The 18,864-nt window shown below is 38.8% G+C and overlaps 1 protein-coding gene across 1 annotated transcript; it reads left to right on the top strand.

Annotated features, from left to right (window-relative positions):
- Window positions 1–2,849: 2,849 nt before the first annotated feature.
- On the top strand, window positions 2,850–17,214 carry LOC310964464 (uncharacterized protein). The gene is made up of 2 exons (XM_083937592.1): window positions 2,850–3,059; window positions 10,900–17,214. The coding sequence occupies exon 2, from the start codon at window positions 15,273–15,275 to the stop codon at window positions 16,296–16,298; it is 1,026 nt and encodes a 341-aa protein (XP_083793718.1). The 5' UTR covers window positions 2,850–3,059; window positions 10,900–15,272; the 3' UTR covers window positions 16,299–17,214.
- Window positions 17,215–18,864: the final 1,650 nt, after the last annotated feature.

Raw genomic sequence — 18,864 nt, 5'->3', positions numbered from 1 at the left:
GTATTTGACTCAGCGTTTCCTAAATATAATCCCAGCTTTTCTTGCAATTCATAGGTTCAAAAGTGTGTGCTTTTAGTTGGGTTACCGGTATATAAACTACACCTATAGGTGGAAACAACAGCCTTCTGATCCAGAATATCACCTATAATGCGAGGGTTGCATTTCACGGCAGGGGCTGAATACGGCACAACACCGTTTCATGTCACAGTCCATCATTTACATACAGAGCCTTATCGGTTCTTACATTTCCAACATTGACAACCAAAGTCATGCTCTCACATCCCAGCAGATATTGTGTGTTGCGCTGCGTTTTTTTGCAAATGGGAGTTTTTTATACAACATATAAAACAGCCCCAGCCACTACGTTTAAAGTTACACACCGACCCGAGCAGTAATGTTCTCCCGCACCGTCTCCCTCTCTTTTGCTGCTGCAGCGGTGTTTGTTACACTTTCGGCGAAAACATGCTCAAACTCTCCGTATGAGCGCATTAATATTTACAGTTCCATTGGTAGCATAGCGCTCCGCTTCCCCGTTGCTATGGTGACTCGTCGAATCAGGGCTCCATTGATGCTGTCTTTTTATACTTGTGGTGCACGCGCTTAACTCCAGGTCAAACTACTCTGAGTTGATCAACCTAACGCAAATCTGCTGTTCTGGAACTATCAACTCACAGTTCAGGGTTGGACTCAGAGTTTTTTGAACATGCTTTGTGAAACGGACCCCTGGTCTAAGTGCCCAGTACATGGTGACCTCGGCCTGTTATTCACTTTCTCAATCATGTTTTCTTCCACACTATCCACCTTTATTCATCACATTTTCAATTTTGGAATTATTTGTCTTGAAATGCTGTTATGCCTTTTGTAAGAGTTACAGAGTTACAAGGGCCTTGTGGAAAATTAAAAAAATAAATAGATTGAGATGCACTACTTTATTGTCATATACACTTCAGTGCACACAGCCAGGGTCTGTAAGACACAGATGTCATCAGTTCTCAGATGAATAGGCGCTATTAATTAAACTTTGCAATAACCCTATAACAATGCAATAGATGTGGTCAGTTGGCACGAACCAGAGTCACTGCACCATCTACATTTATGTAGATTTATGTGGACTATATGAGCTCCTTTAAAAAATCACATCGCACGCAATAATATCGAACTATTTAAACGTTATTGAACAGTTCTCTACAGCGATTACGCAAAGAACACACACACAAAATAACACTCTCCATCTCCATCTTCGGCCTTTTTACGCAAACGGCCATCTTGGATTTTGAGCATTAAGTTTCATTTTACGAATACGTTTGAGGCCTTTAGGATGCACAAAAATGCACGAAACTGTGGACACATGTTCTTATGTTCTTTATTTGATGTTATAATTTGACCTGGGTGTGGCACGTCCGGTCTATAGCGCCCCCTAATTACTTTGAGCACTTGAACACATTTTTAGTGCACTTGATATACTCGCAAGCGCACAAAACTCGGCAGACACATGAAAACCCCTAAACATTGTTAAATACAGCGATTTGGTCCATGTGTGTTTAGCTGGCTCCATAGCGCCCCCTAATGCCCAGAAGGCTTTAGTTGAAACAAAGTTGCTCTCATATTCACAAAATTTGGTAACCACATAGCTTTAATCATTTCAGAAATATTTTCCATTAGCTTTCATTAGCTCCGCCCAACACAAAGTCGGTCATCTTGAATCTTGTTTGGTTTTCATGTATTTTATGCAAAAAACTCCCCCTAGAGAAATTATCAGATTAATTTCATATTTTCTTGGTATAATCCTCCCACTAATGTGACAGTGTTTCCCATACGTAGACCGATGTGTGGCGCTGCGCCACAGAATCAACACCAAGCACCTCAGATTGATTACGTTTTTTTTAAACAGGAGAAAGAGAATAAGAGAGAATAAGAGAGAGAGAGAGAGAGAGAGAGAGAGAGAGAGAGAGAGAGAGAGAGAGAGAGTAAGACGCGCACCTCACTGCATACAGTTGAAATGAAGTCAAATGAGGACAGAAACAGTGAGATACTTTTTACATCAACATTTCTAGTTGTCATGAAACGGCGAAAAAAAATTCACACTGTAAAAGAAAAAGACAGAAAGTTTGAAAAACTTGTAAGGCAGAAATAAGATGCGGACACACTGACCAGTGGGAGCACAAAGCTTGAGCATCACATTAGCTTAGCATTAGCCTGAAGCTGCGCTTTTCCATACACCATGGCCTCTGCCGTAGTCTTCTCTAAAGTCACCGGTGTGGAAATATGTTTGCCTTCTCCGTGAGTTATGTAAACAAACAAGGAACAGCAGTGCCCTGATGGGACTTAATGGTGCATTCAGGTGCACCTTTTGACCTGCGACTAGCGGATTCCAACAGAAACCGGGTAGACCGCCTGTCAGGTGACAGAGATGCTTTTCTTTGTGAAATAAATTAATAAATCTACCATTAATGTTGAAGTGATATTTCGCTTCTGACAACAACAACTAGTCTTGCTTTCGTCAAAGAATTTTATGAAATATTGTCGTCAACGAACCTTTATCACATGAGGAAAACTAGATGAGACGCAAGGTCAATGCTGGTCATGTGATGATAACTTTAATGAAATATTTAATGCAATGTTGTTGACAAATAAAAACGAGATGAAATGTGGTTTACAAAATAAAAACTATGCTAAAATGCTGTTTCGTCTCGTTAATACATGTTATTATTATTATTCAGCAGTTTTTTGGTTTCCTGTGTCTCGCGTCTGGTTGACGTCACTTCCTCAATCTCCGCATGCGGCATTATTTAGATTCAGAAGATGCAGCTGCAGTGGGTTGGCGTTAACGACAACTAAGAAAGAAAAATGAGAACAAAGTCTGACACCGAGAAAGGGGGCGATGGCCGGCCAGGCAGGGATTGTCTTTGGGAGAAAAAGAAGAAACACTTTCATTACATAGACGTGGAAAAGAAAACGGAATGTGTTGTGGAAAAAGACGGAAATGCAGCCCCAAAATCACAGGAAAAAACACCACAAATCTTAAGAGACATCTCAGGGCATCCCATAATGAAATTTAGGTAAGTCAAGACATTAATTTAATGATACTTTTTTTATTTGAGCTTATTTATTTTATTATTTGAAAGTTTCTTTCAGTTCTGCGTTGTTGATCTATTTTTAATTTTAGACAACCTCACCTATTACATTTTAAAAAGTAAGTTCTACCAATATTGATACTACTTTGTTTTGTAGTTTGGGGGTCGGTATAGGAAGGTTAGACTCAAAACTGGCAACCGGGATCGGCCAAGAAAATTGCAATCAGTGCACCCCTATGTTTATCTTATTCACACGATGGCCTATCATTTCTGTCTCTACATGGTTGCACATTTACACACTTAATGACACATGCACACCAGCGGACAGAGAGTGCACATCAGAAAATATGCTGCCCCCCAAAAAAGCTGTAAACCTAGGGGAAACACTGTGTGACGCTGAATTGTGAAGGAATAGTCAATTCCTTGAACCATGATTTCATAACTCATGTCATTTAAGGCAGGTATGGTGTTTTTCATAACTTCTAGGGAATTCAACAGATCAATCTCCTTCATGATGCCAAATATTAAAGCATTTGTGTGTTTTTTTTTTTTTTTACTTTTTGGCCAGCAGGGGGGCTCTTCAATGCTAGGGCCTGTTCAGTGTTGCTTGCAGCTTTAATTTCTGTTTATTGTAATTGTTTATTATAACCCTAATGTCTCGTTTATTTTTAACTTGGCTCACTCCAAACAGTAACATAAGACACCATGTGTAGGTTTGTAGTGATATCTAAATGCACAAGCTGACATGTACTGTATATTTTAGTTATGTTTGTACATTTGTTCAATCAGTATTAGAGAGCTTTATGTATATATTATTTACAATCATACTCACAAAACAAAGGATTTACTTTTGGTAAATATTTGGGTAGAAGTTGATTCCTTTGGATAACTTTTTCTTATATTGAAATGAAAATTCATAAAATAAGTATTTCTTTGCTAAACATTTGAGGTAGACCACTGGATGAACATGGGTTTGTAGAGAACTGTTGACATTTAACTGCACACAAGAAAAGTGGCATCTGTCTGAGCTGAACACTTTAAAAAAAAAAAGGCACCTTGAATCGGTTTGTACCAAGGGAGAATGGAGTGATTCACATTTTCTTGGGGTCTGTTTCACAAAGCAGGTTCAACGAGCTCTGAGTCTAACCCTGAACTCTGAGTTGATCTACTCTGAGATAGGAAACTCTGAGTTTTCGGTTTCAGAACAGAACAGAAGAGGGTTTTTCACGTTTTTCACACCACTGGAACTGGAAATATTAATGCACTCATACGGTGAGTTTGAGCCCGTTTTTCAACGAAGGTGTAACACCGCTACAGCAGCAAAAGAGAGGGAGACGTGAGGGAGAACATTGCTGCTCAGGTCAATGCGTACATTTAAATGTAGTCCTGCAATCACAATAATATAGGGGGAAACTGCTTAAGTGGTAGCCTATTAGTTTATTTCATTTAAAGGTGCATTCCTGCGGGGGAGAAGCGCACTTGGCAGCCGCTTAAGATGAAACATAAAAATATTGTTTAAACAGGTAAGGTGTAAATATTAAGTGGCTGTTTGACTGTACAGTTGTTTTATCCCCAACATAATTGTTTTCACACACATACATGTCTTCTAATATATATCATGTTCTGTTAATTAACCAAGCCTATTTAAACTAATGCAAACGTCTACTCAGCCAACAGAAAGAAGGCAGATTCCCGTTTATATATTTATATTTTAAGCCTATTCATAAAGATATTTATTTCCCTTTCATGACTTTTTTTACTTTTGTCCCAACTGATTCTGATGGTGCTATCTGCCTGGTGGAACCCCCTCACGCCACAACAGACTTTGTAACTGTAAGTAGGAAATACTCCAAAGATTTTGTCAAATGGTAGTTTAAATATACTAAAACTTATCACTCATATAGGATAAAGAGGAAACTGTATCTGCTGCCTTTACAGAGGGGGATCCAGAAAGGCCTAAAGAGTGAACATCTTGATATGTTACTGATTGTCTTTCCATTTACATTTCTTAACATTCTGGTGGAATATAGAGTTAAATTTAGCCTACACTAAAGAATGAACACATTGTCATCCTTTTTTAGCACAGATTGACACAGGGAGATGGATGTTCAGTATTCTGTGGCATTTGTGTGCAACTGTATGTCCTCCTATTTCAGGTACCATACAAAGACATTTATAAAAATTCAACTGCTGAATTTTTTTTTTTTTAATTGACAAAGAATTGCAGACTTGGACCGACAGATTAGGAGGGCAGACCTAAAAATTTAAATACTAGGCAAGGCAACTTTATTTGTATAGCACTTTTCATACACAAGGCAGACTCACAGCACCACATGTCATGAATTAAAATGCATTACAGAAAGACAAAGAGAATAAAAACATAGACAATAATAAAAACAGTGCGGACGTTAAAAGTGCAAAGATTTAGCAGAAAGCTAAGGTGAACATAAAAGTTTTCAGTCTAGTTTTAAAAGTGGTCAGACTGGGTGAGAGTCTTACATCTCCAGGAAGTTTATTCCAGCTGTTTGTTGCATAATGACTGAAAGATGCTTTCCCTTGATTTGAGTTTACTCTGCGAACCACTAACAGATTGGCCCCAGAGGATATTAGTGATCTAGAAGGCTTATGTAGTGGGAGCATATCAGTGATATACTTCGGCCCTAAACCATGTAGTGATTTATATGTGAGCAGGAGGATTTTGAAATCGATTCTCTGACGTACAGGAAGCCAGTCTAATGATTTAAGAATTAGTGTAATGTGCTCACATTTTTTGGTCTTTGTTAGAACTCTAGCAGCAGCGTTCTGAACAAGCTGTAGCTGCCTGACAGTTTTTTTGGGAAGACCTGCAAGGAGACCATTACAGTAGTCTAGGCTACTGGTAATGAAGGCATGGACAAGTTTTTCTAAGTCTTGAGCTGACATGAGCCCTCTAAGTCTTGTTACATTTTTAAGGTGATAGTAGGATGATTTTGTTACTGATTTGATGTGACTGTCAATGTAAATCAGAATCCATAATAACCCCAAGATTTCTGGCGTTATTTGAGGTTTTCAGGGACAGTGATTGAAGGTGTTGGATGACTTTAATCCTTTCTTTCTTAGCACCAAAAACAATTATCTCAGTTTTATCCTCATTTAGTTGAAGGAATTTTGGCACATCCAGTGTTTGACTTGCTCAATGCACTGGAACAGAAGATCTATGGGGCGATAGTCATTTGGTGATAGCGCTACATAGATTAGGGTGTCATCTGCATAGCAATGGTGGTCAATGTTATTATTTTGCATGATTTGTCCTAGTGGGAGCATATAGATGTTAAAAAAAGTCGGCCCCAAGATTGAACCTTGGGGGACTCCACACGTTACGTTGGTTTGTTCTGATACAAAGTCGCCAATGGAAACAAAATAGTTCCTATCTTGTAGATATGACTTGAACCAGTTTAAGACTGTGCCTGAGAGCCCCACCCAGTTTTCCAACCTGTCCAAAAGTATTGAGTGGTCGACTGTCAAATGCAGCACTGAGGTCCAATAGCATTAATACTGAGGTTTTGCCAGAGTCTGTGTTAAGATGGATGTCATTTATAACTTTAATAAGGGCCGTTTTGGTGCTATGAAAAGGTCAAAATCCTGACTGGAGGTTGTTGTGGCAGCCAGTAGAAGCCAAGAAGTGATTTAGTTGTTGGAGTACAACTTTCTCAATTATTTTACTTATGAATGGTAGATTTGAAATTGGTCTGTAGTTGTTGATGATAGAGGCATCTAGGCTCCGCTTTTTTAGAAGAGGTTTAATGACTACAGTTTTGAAGGCCTTTGGGAAATGCCCTATTGAATAGTTATTAACTATTTGCAATACGTCTGTTGATAGGCAGTCAAAAACATTCTTAAAGAAGTTGGTAGGTAAAGCATCAAGACAGCAGGTGGTTGGCTTTAGATCTGTCACTGTTTCCATTAGAGTTTTAGAGTCTATGGCATTAAAGCTTGCAATCATTGCTGTGTTATTTTGGCCTAAACGGGGTGGTGATCCAACTTTTTTGTTTGAGATATTGATGGCACGTCTGATGCCTTCAATTTTATTAGTATAAAAGAATGCAAAATCATTGCATTTCTGTGTGGAATGGAGTTCGGCTGGTATTTGTGTTGGGGGGTTGGTCAGTCTGTCGACAGTTGCAAATAGGGTTTTGGGCTTATTAGTGTTGCTGTTTATGATATTGGAGAAGAATGTTTCACTAGCACTGTTTAAGACTAAATTGTAGGCCTGGAGCCTCTCTTCATAGATGTCATGGTGAATATGAGGTTTTGTATTTCGCCAGATTTGTTCAGCCTTCCTGCACTCTCTTCTCTGGGCTGTTACAACAGCAGCTTTTCTCCAGGGTGCCTTTTGCTTACCAGAAATCGTTTTAACTGTAACAGGTGCAATGACATCTATGATATTCACAATTTTGGAATTAAAGTTGTTTACAAGATCATCAGCATGGCATGGGTTTTGAGGTGGTAGCGAGGAGATGGCATTTTTAAAGAGTACATTAGCATGTTCACTGATGTAGCGCTTTTTGACATTCTTTGATTCTGTTTGTGTCTCCGGAATTAAAGAAATATTAAAGAAAACACAGAATCGATCAGACAATGAAAGATCAGTCACAAGAACATCAGAAACATTGAGACCTTTTGTGATAATCAGGTCCAGGGTGCGTCCTTTACAATGAGTATTCTCTTTCACATGTTGAAACAGTTCAAATGTATCTAAAATAGTAAAAAGTTCCTTTGCACCCTTGTCATTCAAATCGTCAATATGAAAATTAAAGTCACCAGTTATAACTAGGCAGTCAGAGTCAGTGGAGATGCTAGACAATAATTCGGTAAAATCATCGAAAAAATTTGCTGAGTATTTAGGTGGCCTGTAAATAATTAACAGGAGAATTTTGGGAGAGCATTTCAACAGCACACAGGTATTCGAATGATGTAAAATCACCAAGTGACATCTGTTTCCCCTGGAAATTGTTTTTAAATATAGCAGCAACCCCTCCCCCCCTTTTCCCAGATGTACATACATGCTTGCACTGTTATTTTGCTCTAGCCATGTTTCAGTTAAAAACATAAAATCAAGTTTGGAAGTGGTATTAAAATCGTTGACTAAAAATGATTTGTTATTCAGAGACTTAAGTTGAGCAGACCCATCCTGATGGTGTTATTGACAGGCTTCGATGTTGACTTTGATTTGGAGAGAATAGGAATGAGATTGTTTAGGTTAGCAGGGTGTCTAAGTTTCCCAATGTTCACTCTCTCGGTAGTCACAACAGGAATGTAGAAGGTGCCAAGCTATGACGTACACTGTAAAAAATGTCCGTAGATTTTACAGTGAAATACTGTAAAACCATGACAGTAAAAGATCGTAAACTGAAAAAGAGTTTATTACAGTTTTTCTAACAGTGAAATACCGTAAATATATATAGTTGCCAAAACAGTATTTTTTGCAGATTTTTTCCCATAAAAAAATACATTAATCTACTGTTAAATAATCTTGCACCGTATTAATTACGTAAAAACACCGTAATATTTATAAGAGCCAAAACTGTATCTTTTGCAGGTTTTTTTTGTAAAAATTATACTTTATTACTGTTAAATTTATTAATCATTTTGTTAATTACGTAAAAATACCGTATTATTTATAAGAACAAAGAACTGTCATTTTTACAGAAATGTTTTGTAAAAAATCTGATTTCTTACTGTAAAACTTATTAACAATTTTGTGATATTTACATATAAATACCGTATCATTTATAAAGGCCAAAGCTGTATCCTTTGCAGGTTTTTTTTTTGTTGTAAAAAATCTATTTAATTACTGTTAAACTTATTAAGAATTGTGCAAATTACGTACAAATACCGTAAAATTTATTAGAGCAAAAAACTGTAATTTTTACAGAAATGTTTTGTAAATAATCGGATTTATTACTGTAAAACTTATTAACAATTTTGTGATATTTACATACAAATACCGTAACATTTATAAGGGCCAAAGCTTTATCTTTTGCAGGTTTTTTTTTGTAAAAAATATACTTTATTACTGTTAAACTTATTAATCATCGTGTTAATTACGTAAAAATACCGTAATATTTATCTGAGGCAAAACTGTAATTAACATGTAAATGTTTTACAAGAAAAATTAAATAAGAGGAAATTTAAGAAGTGTATTTAGTGGAATTTCAGAAATGTGTTATTCTTAAACTTATTAACCATTGTGTTGGATCCAGTCAGTTGGGGGGTCACACAATCAGGTGAGCCCCCCATCTCCTTCTGCACCATCTCACCGAGCAGATGACACGATCCAGCAGCTTTCTGGGCTCACCTGGACCCCATCCTCAATATGGTGAGAGACCAGTACCCAGCAGCGCACCACATTCCCTGATGGCTCCATACCTCGCAATATAAACAGAAGTGAAACTTTTACATTGTCTGCATCAAGCCCTACAAGAAGGGCTTCAAGAGCACTACAAGGAACTTTTTTGAGGCTACGCATGGTAAGGGTGCTCTAGCTGGTGTAGGGGACTCGCTAAGGAGGTCAGCTGACCTTTTGGTCAATCGCAGGAGAGACATATCAGATCCAACATCTTTCAACAAGGAGTTGAAGAACTTTGGTAGTCAAATACAGTTACATTATGGCAGCGAGGAAGAGATAGAAAGAAAGGCAAAGGGGATGTCTGAGGTACCTCTGGTAACTATAAAGGACCAGGTATTAAGCACCACACCTGGCATCCTAAAATACAGAGACGTAAGTTGTTTCTGTCAAGCAGCTCAAGTGACTGCAATGACCTCTCACCTCCCATTAACCAAATGTTACCAACCCAGATAGTTCAACTCCACTTCGACCAGATGTAATTGAGTTTCAGCCAAGCCACCATGAAGATTTAAAATCATGTGTTAGTGTGTGTATTAGTAATGATTCAATTAATAATCATGTGTCAGCATGTGTACTAGTAATGATTAATAAGAGTGTGATAATCAATGATTGAAGAATTAATAATCATATGTTAACGTGTTGAAGAATTAAAAATCAATGTGTGAAGTATAGTAATCATGTGTTAGAATGTGTATTAGTAATGATTAATAAGAAGTGTGATAATCAATGATTCAATTAATAATCATATGTTAGCGTGTGTATTAGTAATGATTAATAAGAATGTGATAAGTGGGATTATTAGGTATGATCATTTAAAGTGTGATAGTGATTATAAGTTCAAGCTCAAACTTTTCTGTTCCCAGCATAGCACATGAACTTTTGATTCAATCTGTATCTGCTTTCTCTGCACAGGAACAAGTCAAGGTCACAAAGACAAAGAACTAGTCAGCGCTCGAACAGGAATCTGTCAGATAGCGTAAGAGTTAGGAGAATTGCTGTCCGTGTTTTGTATCCTTCACAGATAAAGAAGAAGACTCCTGTGGACACAGAGGGAACCCCTACGCCTGGGAGTCGAGATGGAGGTGTCCTGACGGCTGTTTCAAAAATACACACATGCACGCACAAGTGCACACATAACCACGCCTTTGTAACAAGTTTATATGCTGGAGTAGTTAGAATAGATATCAGAACTTCTTGCCTCTAATCACGGGTACTGTGTGCTCACAGTTACTCTAGATAGAGACTAGAACATTTCTCCAGACGTCTGTAGAATCCGATGTTCTTCTGCTAATAAATGCCTGCTGGCGCACTAAACTACCAACGACTCTGCTGACTCCAGGAAGCCTCCTGTAGAATTTGAATTACGCAATATATAACTCTGCTAGGTCCTTTTGATTTGTGTGAAATTCTGAAAAGTATTGTGTAAAATTCCTACAGAGAAACTTGGTGACCCCGGACGTGATTCTAACAAGGAGGCTAAGGTAAAAGGAGCTGCAGAGGTTGGACCGGTGACCAAGCGGAGTCACTGTGAACCTCCTGGGGCCGACTGAAGTTCTCCACAAGGGCGCCCACCACTCAGAAAGGTAAGCAGTCACCTATTCTTCTTAAGAAGTAAAGACTGTGATTCGGCCTATAATCTAAATTTGTGGAGAAAGTCAGTATGTTTCCTAGAGGTTAATTTGATCCAAATTTAGCCGGGGGACTGACGATTGAAAAAAGGCCTGGTAAACTGATTTGGAATCAGTATAAGTAAAAGGTAAAGGAGTGTTGGGATCATAAATCCCGACAGGTCCTAGGCGCATAAACGGTGCTCAGTAAGACGTTCAGGGAACGCAGAAAGGCCGGAGGCTGTAGAGACCCTCGAATATACATTAGGCATTAAGGACTAAAAGCGCCACAGGGGGATAGCCCCTAGGTGAGCCTAGAAAGCCACCATAGGTCTGGGACCTAAGGGTTCTGGGAACCAAAGAAAAAAATGTAGGTCTGGGACCTAAAGGTTCTGGGAACCAAAGTGTAAGAAATACTTAAAAACTGTGTTTGTTTGTGGGATTGTTGTATGGGAGGTTTCGAGGATAATAGAGAACACCATCAGATAAAAGTGTGAGTAGGTTTCTGTGATGGTGGATACACCCTGTCTGTAGCCGCTGATGGTGAAACACTGTCAGTAGAAGCTTGTTGCAGACATCACAGAAAAGCCTGACGATTAAACTCACCACTGGTCTTCTCTTATCTGGGGGTACATAAATAACGGGGCTGTGACACTCGGCTTTTGGTCATTAAAAGTAGTGATTTATATCGTCTCACTCCGCTCTATCACGGTAGAGTAGAAGCTTGAGTGAGGGGAGGATCACTGGGGACTAGATCCACTGACCGGATAACGAGTGTGTGTGAATAAAGAATAAATAAATACCTGTGAATAGTACTTTAACAGCTGAAATAACTATGACAGGCCCTGTAGAGTCCCGGCTGATTGATGGTCGGACTCTTTAACTGATGGTTCACAAGTGTTTATTTTTGGGCAAAATAGATGATACAGTTGCTCCATTAAATCTTTTGACACCTTAAAGACTCTGAACACAACGTGAACACACCATGAACAATAAGAGTAAAAGCTATGGAATAAAACAATAATAATATGTAATAAATAAATAAATAAATGTTACCATCTATATAATATCATGTTCAACATTATCAAAATAGTGTTTTTAACCTTTTACAGAAAATGAATTGTCATTTACAATCATGAATATGATATATAAATAAATTATATATATATAATATCCCTTTAAACCTATTATCTTAATTACAAACTCAGAATAGAGTGCAATAAACAAACATATTTAACTTAAAAAATGATATTATAACTGTCCGTTTGCAGCTTTAACTTCCAAAGATTGTTAATGCACACAAAAATAATGCTGTATTTATTAAATACTAGCATCAGTGTAATGAAATAATTGTCTCCTTCAGAAAGACAGATGCTCTGAATCGCTCCAAAACAGCGTTACTGATTAAATTAAAAGCTTAAAATAGACTTGTATAAAACGATGCAAAGCAACACAAGGACATCCCGTTTTGATAAAGCATTAAGCACCACATGAAACAAAATGATGACAAACCTTGTGCCCTTATCAGCCAGGTGCTAAACAAACGCGGTTCACATTTCCTTAAGTTTTTGCACTTTTGATAGACCTGTTTGCAATACATTTAAAAACTGTAAAGTTGTTGTTCTTTTTTTTTCTCTTTTCCGGTTACACTCTATCAAAAATAAAAGCACAAGCCTAGAAACAGGAAGTAACCGTAAAAAATAAATTTTAAGAGATTTCTCATGAAAATGCAACTACACATTTTGGGAATATGATGTGCTATATTAAAGGTAATTTACAGGCCCAGGATTAGGTTGGGATGAATACTGGCAGCGAGTAGTAGGACGGGTGAAGCGAGCCAGAGAATATGGTAAAAAATACTTCAGTTAGAGGAGGACAGAGCACGTGAAGAAGTAGTGGGAAATAGAAATAATGGTTTGAGTAGGCTGTGGCATGAGAGAAAGAAGGAGGAGAAGGAATAGGAGAAGAGAGGGGAGCGAAGAGCAGATTTGCATATGGCCGGACTGGCAGCTGAGGTAGACAGAAGAGGAGAGACAGTGGGAGGAGGAAAAACAGTAGAAGGAGAGACAGCGTCAGAGAGGAGCGCGATATGAAGAAGAGAGATTGCATGAGAGGGCACAACAGAAAGGAGGGGCTTTCGGAGAGACAGTATGAGAGAAGAAGTTAGAGGGAGAAATAGAGGTAGCAGTAACAAGGACAAAACTGCCGTTTAATGAAAAAACACCTACTAACATCCACAGACACCAAGCAGGAAAACCCAAACCTGAGACTGACTTAACTGACCCAGACCACTCTGACTATGACTGTAGAAGCTAGAAAAGCGACAAACACGGGAGAAAGAGAGAGGGATTTAAAAACAAACACGTGAATCTAAAAAATCAGTATGATGAGTTCTGGCTCAGAGGGGGAGGAAGAGGAGATACGATGGTCAGAATGCGGAAGTGAAGGACCAGGAACTAAGACAAGGGACAGGACCACCGATATACATACCATTTAGTTTAGCAGACAAGGAACACATGAATGCACAACTACCACCACTTAGTGACGGAGCTGGAATATGGTTACAGATATTAGCTGGTCTAACCGTAGGCACAGAGCTCACCATGAATGAATGAATTAATTTAATTTTTGGTTCTACATCAGATGTTAAATAAAGTGACATAATATTTTGACAACTTCAACCAAAGAAAGGATTTGGCTGAAGCAACTTGATTTTATTAGCCCACCCTAACATCACAGTTCTGACATATTTACTTATGATTAAACATATATTTGATTAAAAGTATATTTACTTATACCTAAATAAATGAAATAATTTACTTACTTTATATACATTAAAACATAATATACATGTAAACATACATACACATACTCACAAAGCAAAAATCAAAATCTGCAAAATCAAAATTCATATTTGCTTGAATAAGCTTTTTTCTCATTTCCATGTATTAAAATGAATAACATTTCCCTTTTCTTATTCATTTATTTATTTTGCTCTTTTCCAAATATAACATTTATACATATGCATTAATTATTTCAGATTTCAAGGTCTTTTTAAATATAGGTCGTGTTGTAATTACTTTCAGTTTATCATTAAGGTCATTCCATATTTTTACACCAATAACGGACGTGCATCTTTGTCTAATGTTAGTTCTTGCTTTTCTTGTTTTAAATCGAAGCAGTCCTCTTAAATTATAGCAATTGTTTCTTAATTTAAATAAAGATTGAATACCTGTAGGAAGATTTTTTACAGCTCTGAATAAGATTTCAAGGATTTTTAGCTTGACTATATCCGTAAATTTTAAAATATTAGATTTTATGAAAAGCTCCTTAGTAGAGTCATGGTATCCCATCACAGGTGATGTGAGAGGATTAAGATTCAAGATTCAAGAAGCTTTATTTATTATTTTATTTATCCCGAGGAAAATTATTGTGCAACAGTTTCAATACAAAGATGGGAAAGGATCAGAGTGACAATCAAGTGTGACAGAGTGCAACAGACATCGTGGTAAACGCAGGTTTATACAATATACAACAATACGCAGCGTGCAGTTTAGCAGCATGTTGAAATAAAATAAGTACAAACTAAATAAGTGATAAAGAGCGATAAGTGATAACAGTGTTAAAAATGTAGCAGCATTTCCTACAGAACTCAGAATTAATTGGAAAGAAATACGGATTAGGGACAACAGACCAATTAGATTTAGATGCAGGAAAGACTGTCAGGAAAGGTCAGGAACAAACCCAGGGTCAGCTCCACTGCAGGGATCAATGTTTAAAGCTGCAGTTATGAAAGGAACAGATAAGGAAGTGCAGGCAAAGATGGAGGATGACCCCAGAGCCACTACACATATGGATGAGGACACTTCAACATCACATGCGTAGAGCAGATGAGAGAAAAGAGGCAAGCAAGACAGAGGTAGAGAATTTGAAAATACAACTGGCCAAATTACAGTTAGCAAAAGCCAGAGAGGAAGGCACAAGCCACAAACAAGCAGCTAAAGCAAAGACACAAGCACAAATGAGCCAACAACAGGAGGAGCCAGCGCCAATGGGAATCCCCAGTTCCAGTTGCCCCAGTTGCAGGCCAATTTTATACAGGATCCCCTCCCCAAGGACCATGGAACCCGCCAGGACCATGGGGCCCACCACAATCACATTATAGAGGAGGAAGAGGACGAGGCTTTAATCCTCGAGGAGGTTATGGAAGGGGCAGGGGCGGATCACCGGGGGCTAGGGACAATGGGTGTTTCGTGTGTGGAGGTCATGGACATTGGGCACGAAACTGTCCACAAAACCAGAGGGGGCCACCAAGAGGGGGACCACCTCCACAGCAGCAACAACAGCACGTGCCACAGCAACCACAACTGGCCCCAGGTAACCAGTTGCCCCAAGGCACCTGGTATCCAGACCAATACCAGGGGTGCCCAGGGTCAAGGGCAAGGGGAGAGGCTGACCCCCTTGCTACGGGGAGAAGTGAACAAACGAAAAGTGAACTTTTTAGTCAATACAGGAGCAACACATTCGACTCTGACACAACCTCAGTTCGGTCAACAGCTCTCCAAATATTCCATAGACCTTGTGGGATTTGGAGGACAGCCAATGCCACTCCCTTTCACAGAACCCCTCACCACTAAAATAGTTGGTTACCAGTTTCCTCAAAGCTATGTATATTCACCACAATGCCCAATCTCACTACTAGGAAGAGATGTCCTAGTTAGATTGAAAGCATCTATCCTATGTGGCCCACAGGGGGTGCAAGTTCATTTCCCTAATAGGGTAAAAATAGACTGTTCAGAGACAATTACTTCAAGATGTAACAATGGACAATGGATCCTAGGGGAAGATCCTGATCAGCAGCAACAGTCGGCCAACGTTTACTGGGCTCAATTGAAAGAATACCCAGACCCGCCAATTACCAATGTTTTGAAACTGTATCAACAATGGAAACCGTGGATTCACTCAGTGCACCCATATAAACCGGTCCCTGATGTTCCCCACTGTACTCTTCTCTATGACCGCACCCAAACTGAAGAAGTGTATGAGGAAAGATTTAGGGAAGTAGAGGGTTCCCCTTGGACACCGACTTTGGACTGTATATATCAGAATCAGAATCAGAAAACCTTTGATGTCCCGCAGACGCTGGGAAATTCTTTTGTCACAGCAGCAACAGAATATTACAAAATAAGATTAAAAATAGCAAAAATAAGCAATAAAGTTAAATTTTAAAAAGGGAAGAAATAGAAATAGACATATATACATATTCACATGATATAGTGCAGTTGTTCTTGTTTTGTTTGTTTTGTAATAATATAATATGGAGTGAATAAATATGATTAAATAAGACCAAATAGTGCAAAACAGAAGTGACCATAGTTCATAGTAGATATGTATCAAAGAAAGTAGTAGCACAAGTCCTGCTCAATGCAGAACAGGCAGAGTGGTACAACATGGGTGACACTGCAGCACCCCATATTAGCTTAGCAACGCAAGCCATTAAAGGCTGGTCAGATGCGTACATGAACTGATGAAGCCTCTTGGATGAGAGGTGAAACGTCTTCCTAGACAAACAACCAGTCCAGTTGTTTTTGACTGAAATTGCTTTGAGGATATTGAATTGAATTGAATTGAATTAATCATGTGTCAGCATGTGTACTAGTAATGATTAATAAGAGTGTGATAATCAATGATTGAAGAATTAATAATCATATGTTAACGTGTGTATTAGTAATGATTAATAATTATTAGTCCAAGCTCAAGCTTTTCTTCTTACAGCAAAGCATACAAACTTTTGACTCAATCTTTTTCTGCTTTCTCCAAAAGCACAGGAACAGTAAGTCGGTCAAGGTCACAAAGACAATGAACTAGCCATGTTGCAAATATGCACCTGGCAAAGTTAGTTGAGATTAGGGAAATTGCTGTACGTGTTGTGCTTTCTTCACAGATAAAGAAGAAGACTCCTGCTATACAGAGGCTACTCCTACGCGCAGGGAGGAAGATGGAGGCTGGAGGACTGCTACTTCTGAAATACACATATACACGCACAAGCGCACACATAACCACGCCTTTGTAACAAGTTTATATGCTGGAGCAGATAGAATAGATATCAGAACTTCTTGACTCTGATCACGGGTACTGTGTGTTCACAGTTACTCTAGATAGAGAATAGAACATTTCTCCAGACGTCTGTAGAATCCGATGTCATTCTGCTAATAAATGCCTGCTGGCGCACTAAACTACCAACGACTCTGCTGACTCCAGAAAGCCTCCTGTAGAATTTGAATTACGCAAAATATACTCTGTTAGGTCCTTTTGATTTGTGTGAAATTCTGAAAAGTATTGTGTAAAATTCCTACAACCACCACAGCGACCTCCTTGTTGATCCAATAGGGCATTTCCGAATGTTTGTAAACAACAGACGTTAAGATCCTTCCGGGTGGCAGAACGCGAGCAGCTTCCACTGACCTGAAGCTGACCAGCCGGCTACTTTAAACACAGTTTAAAACGAAAATGTGTTGTGTTTGGGGTTGAGCCGCCTGATAGAGCAAAAGGTGTAGGGTTTTATCGATTTCCTTAAGAAAAAACTAAATTTATCCAGGTAAACCTGGGAGTGAGGCGGTTTAAGTGAGTGGACGTCGTCGAAAGTGCTACAAAGAAGACCAGAAGACTGCCTGGTGGAGGACTAACTTCTTCTAATGGGGCAGACTAGGAACCAAACCTCCATCATTGTGTTTGTGGAGACATTTTCTCACAGAGAACAGATCTGTGTCTCCAGACGGACAATTTTTGGCTAAATTCTATCAAACTTACCGTTTAACCTACAAATATAAATGATGGTGTAATTTTTTGAGTTAATTTAATGGTGTTAAACTAAAGTCTAATTTCTTATCTCTGTAACCATATATTGTTTTAATGGCCTAATCTTTATCTTTGTCTTTTGAAGAGGTCAAAAGGACGCTTACACTGGTGAATTAGCTGTGTGCTCCTCTCGGGCCTAGTCGGACACCCCAATCTCCTCTCCGTAAACACTAGGAGCTGCTAGTCATCCACATCAACATCAATGTTGTCAACACATCCAGGGGTCCGTTTCACAAAGCAGGTTAAAAAAACTCTGAGTCTAACCCTGAACTCTGAGTTGATCTACTCTGAGATAGAAAACTCTGAGTTTTTGGTTCCAGAACAGCAGATTTGCGTTAGGTTGATCAACTCAGAGTAGTTTGACCTGGAGTTAAGCGCGTGCACCACAAGTAAAAAAAGACAGCATCAATGGAGCCCTGATTCGACGAGTCACCATGGCAACAGGGAAGCGAAGGGCTACGCTACAACTGGAATTGGAAATATTAATGCGCTGATACGGAGTGTTTGAGCAGGTTTACACCGCTGCAGCAGCAAAAGAGAGGGAGACGGTGCGGGAGGACATTGCTGCTCGGGTCAGTGCATAAGTTTAAATGTAGTCCTGTTGCAATCACAGTAATATCACAGGGGAAACTGCTTGAGTGGGAGCCTATTAGTTTATTTCATTTAAGTGCAACCCCGCGGGGGAGAAGCGCAGCTTAAGATGAAACATAAAAACATTGTTCAAACAGGTAAAACCTCAGCACAGTCTCATGGTGACGCCTCATTTTGAGCATGTTTTACATGGTAAAGTAAATATTACCGTAAGTGGCTGTTTTTTATTCAACATATAAATGTTGTATAAAAAACTCCCATTTGCAAAAAAAAACGCAGCGCAATACACAATATCTGCTGTGATATAAGAGCATTACTGGTTGTTAATGTTGGAAATGTAAGGAGG

The sequence above is a fragment of the Echiichthys vipera genome, assembly GCF_963691815.1.
Source record: "Echiichthys vipera genome assembly, chromosome: 22".
Lineage (NCBI taxonomy): Eukaryota > Metazoa > Chordata > Actinopteri > Perciformes > Trachinidae > Echiichthys > Echiichthys vipera.
The sequence above is the reverse complement of the archived record's forward strand: the minus strand, read 5'-3'. Positions and strand labels throughout refer to the sequence as shown.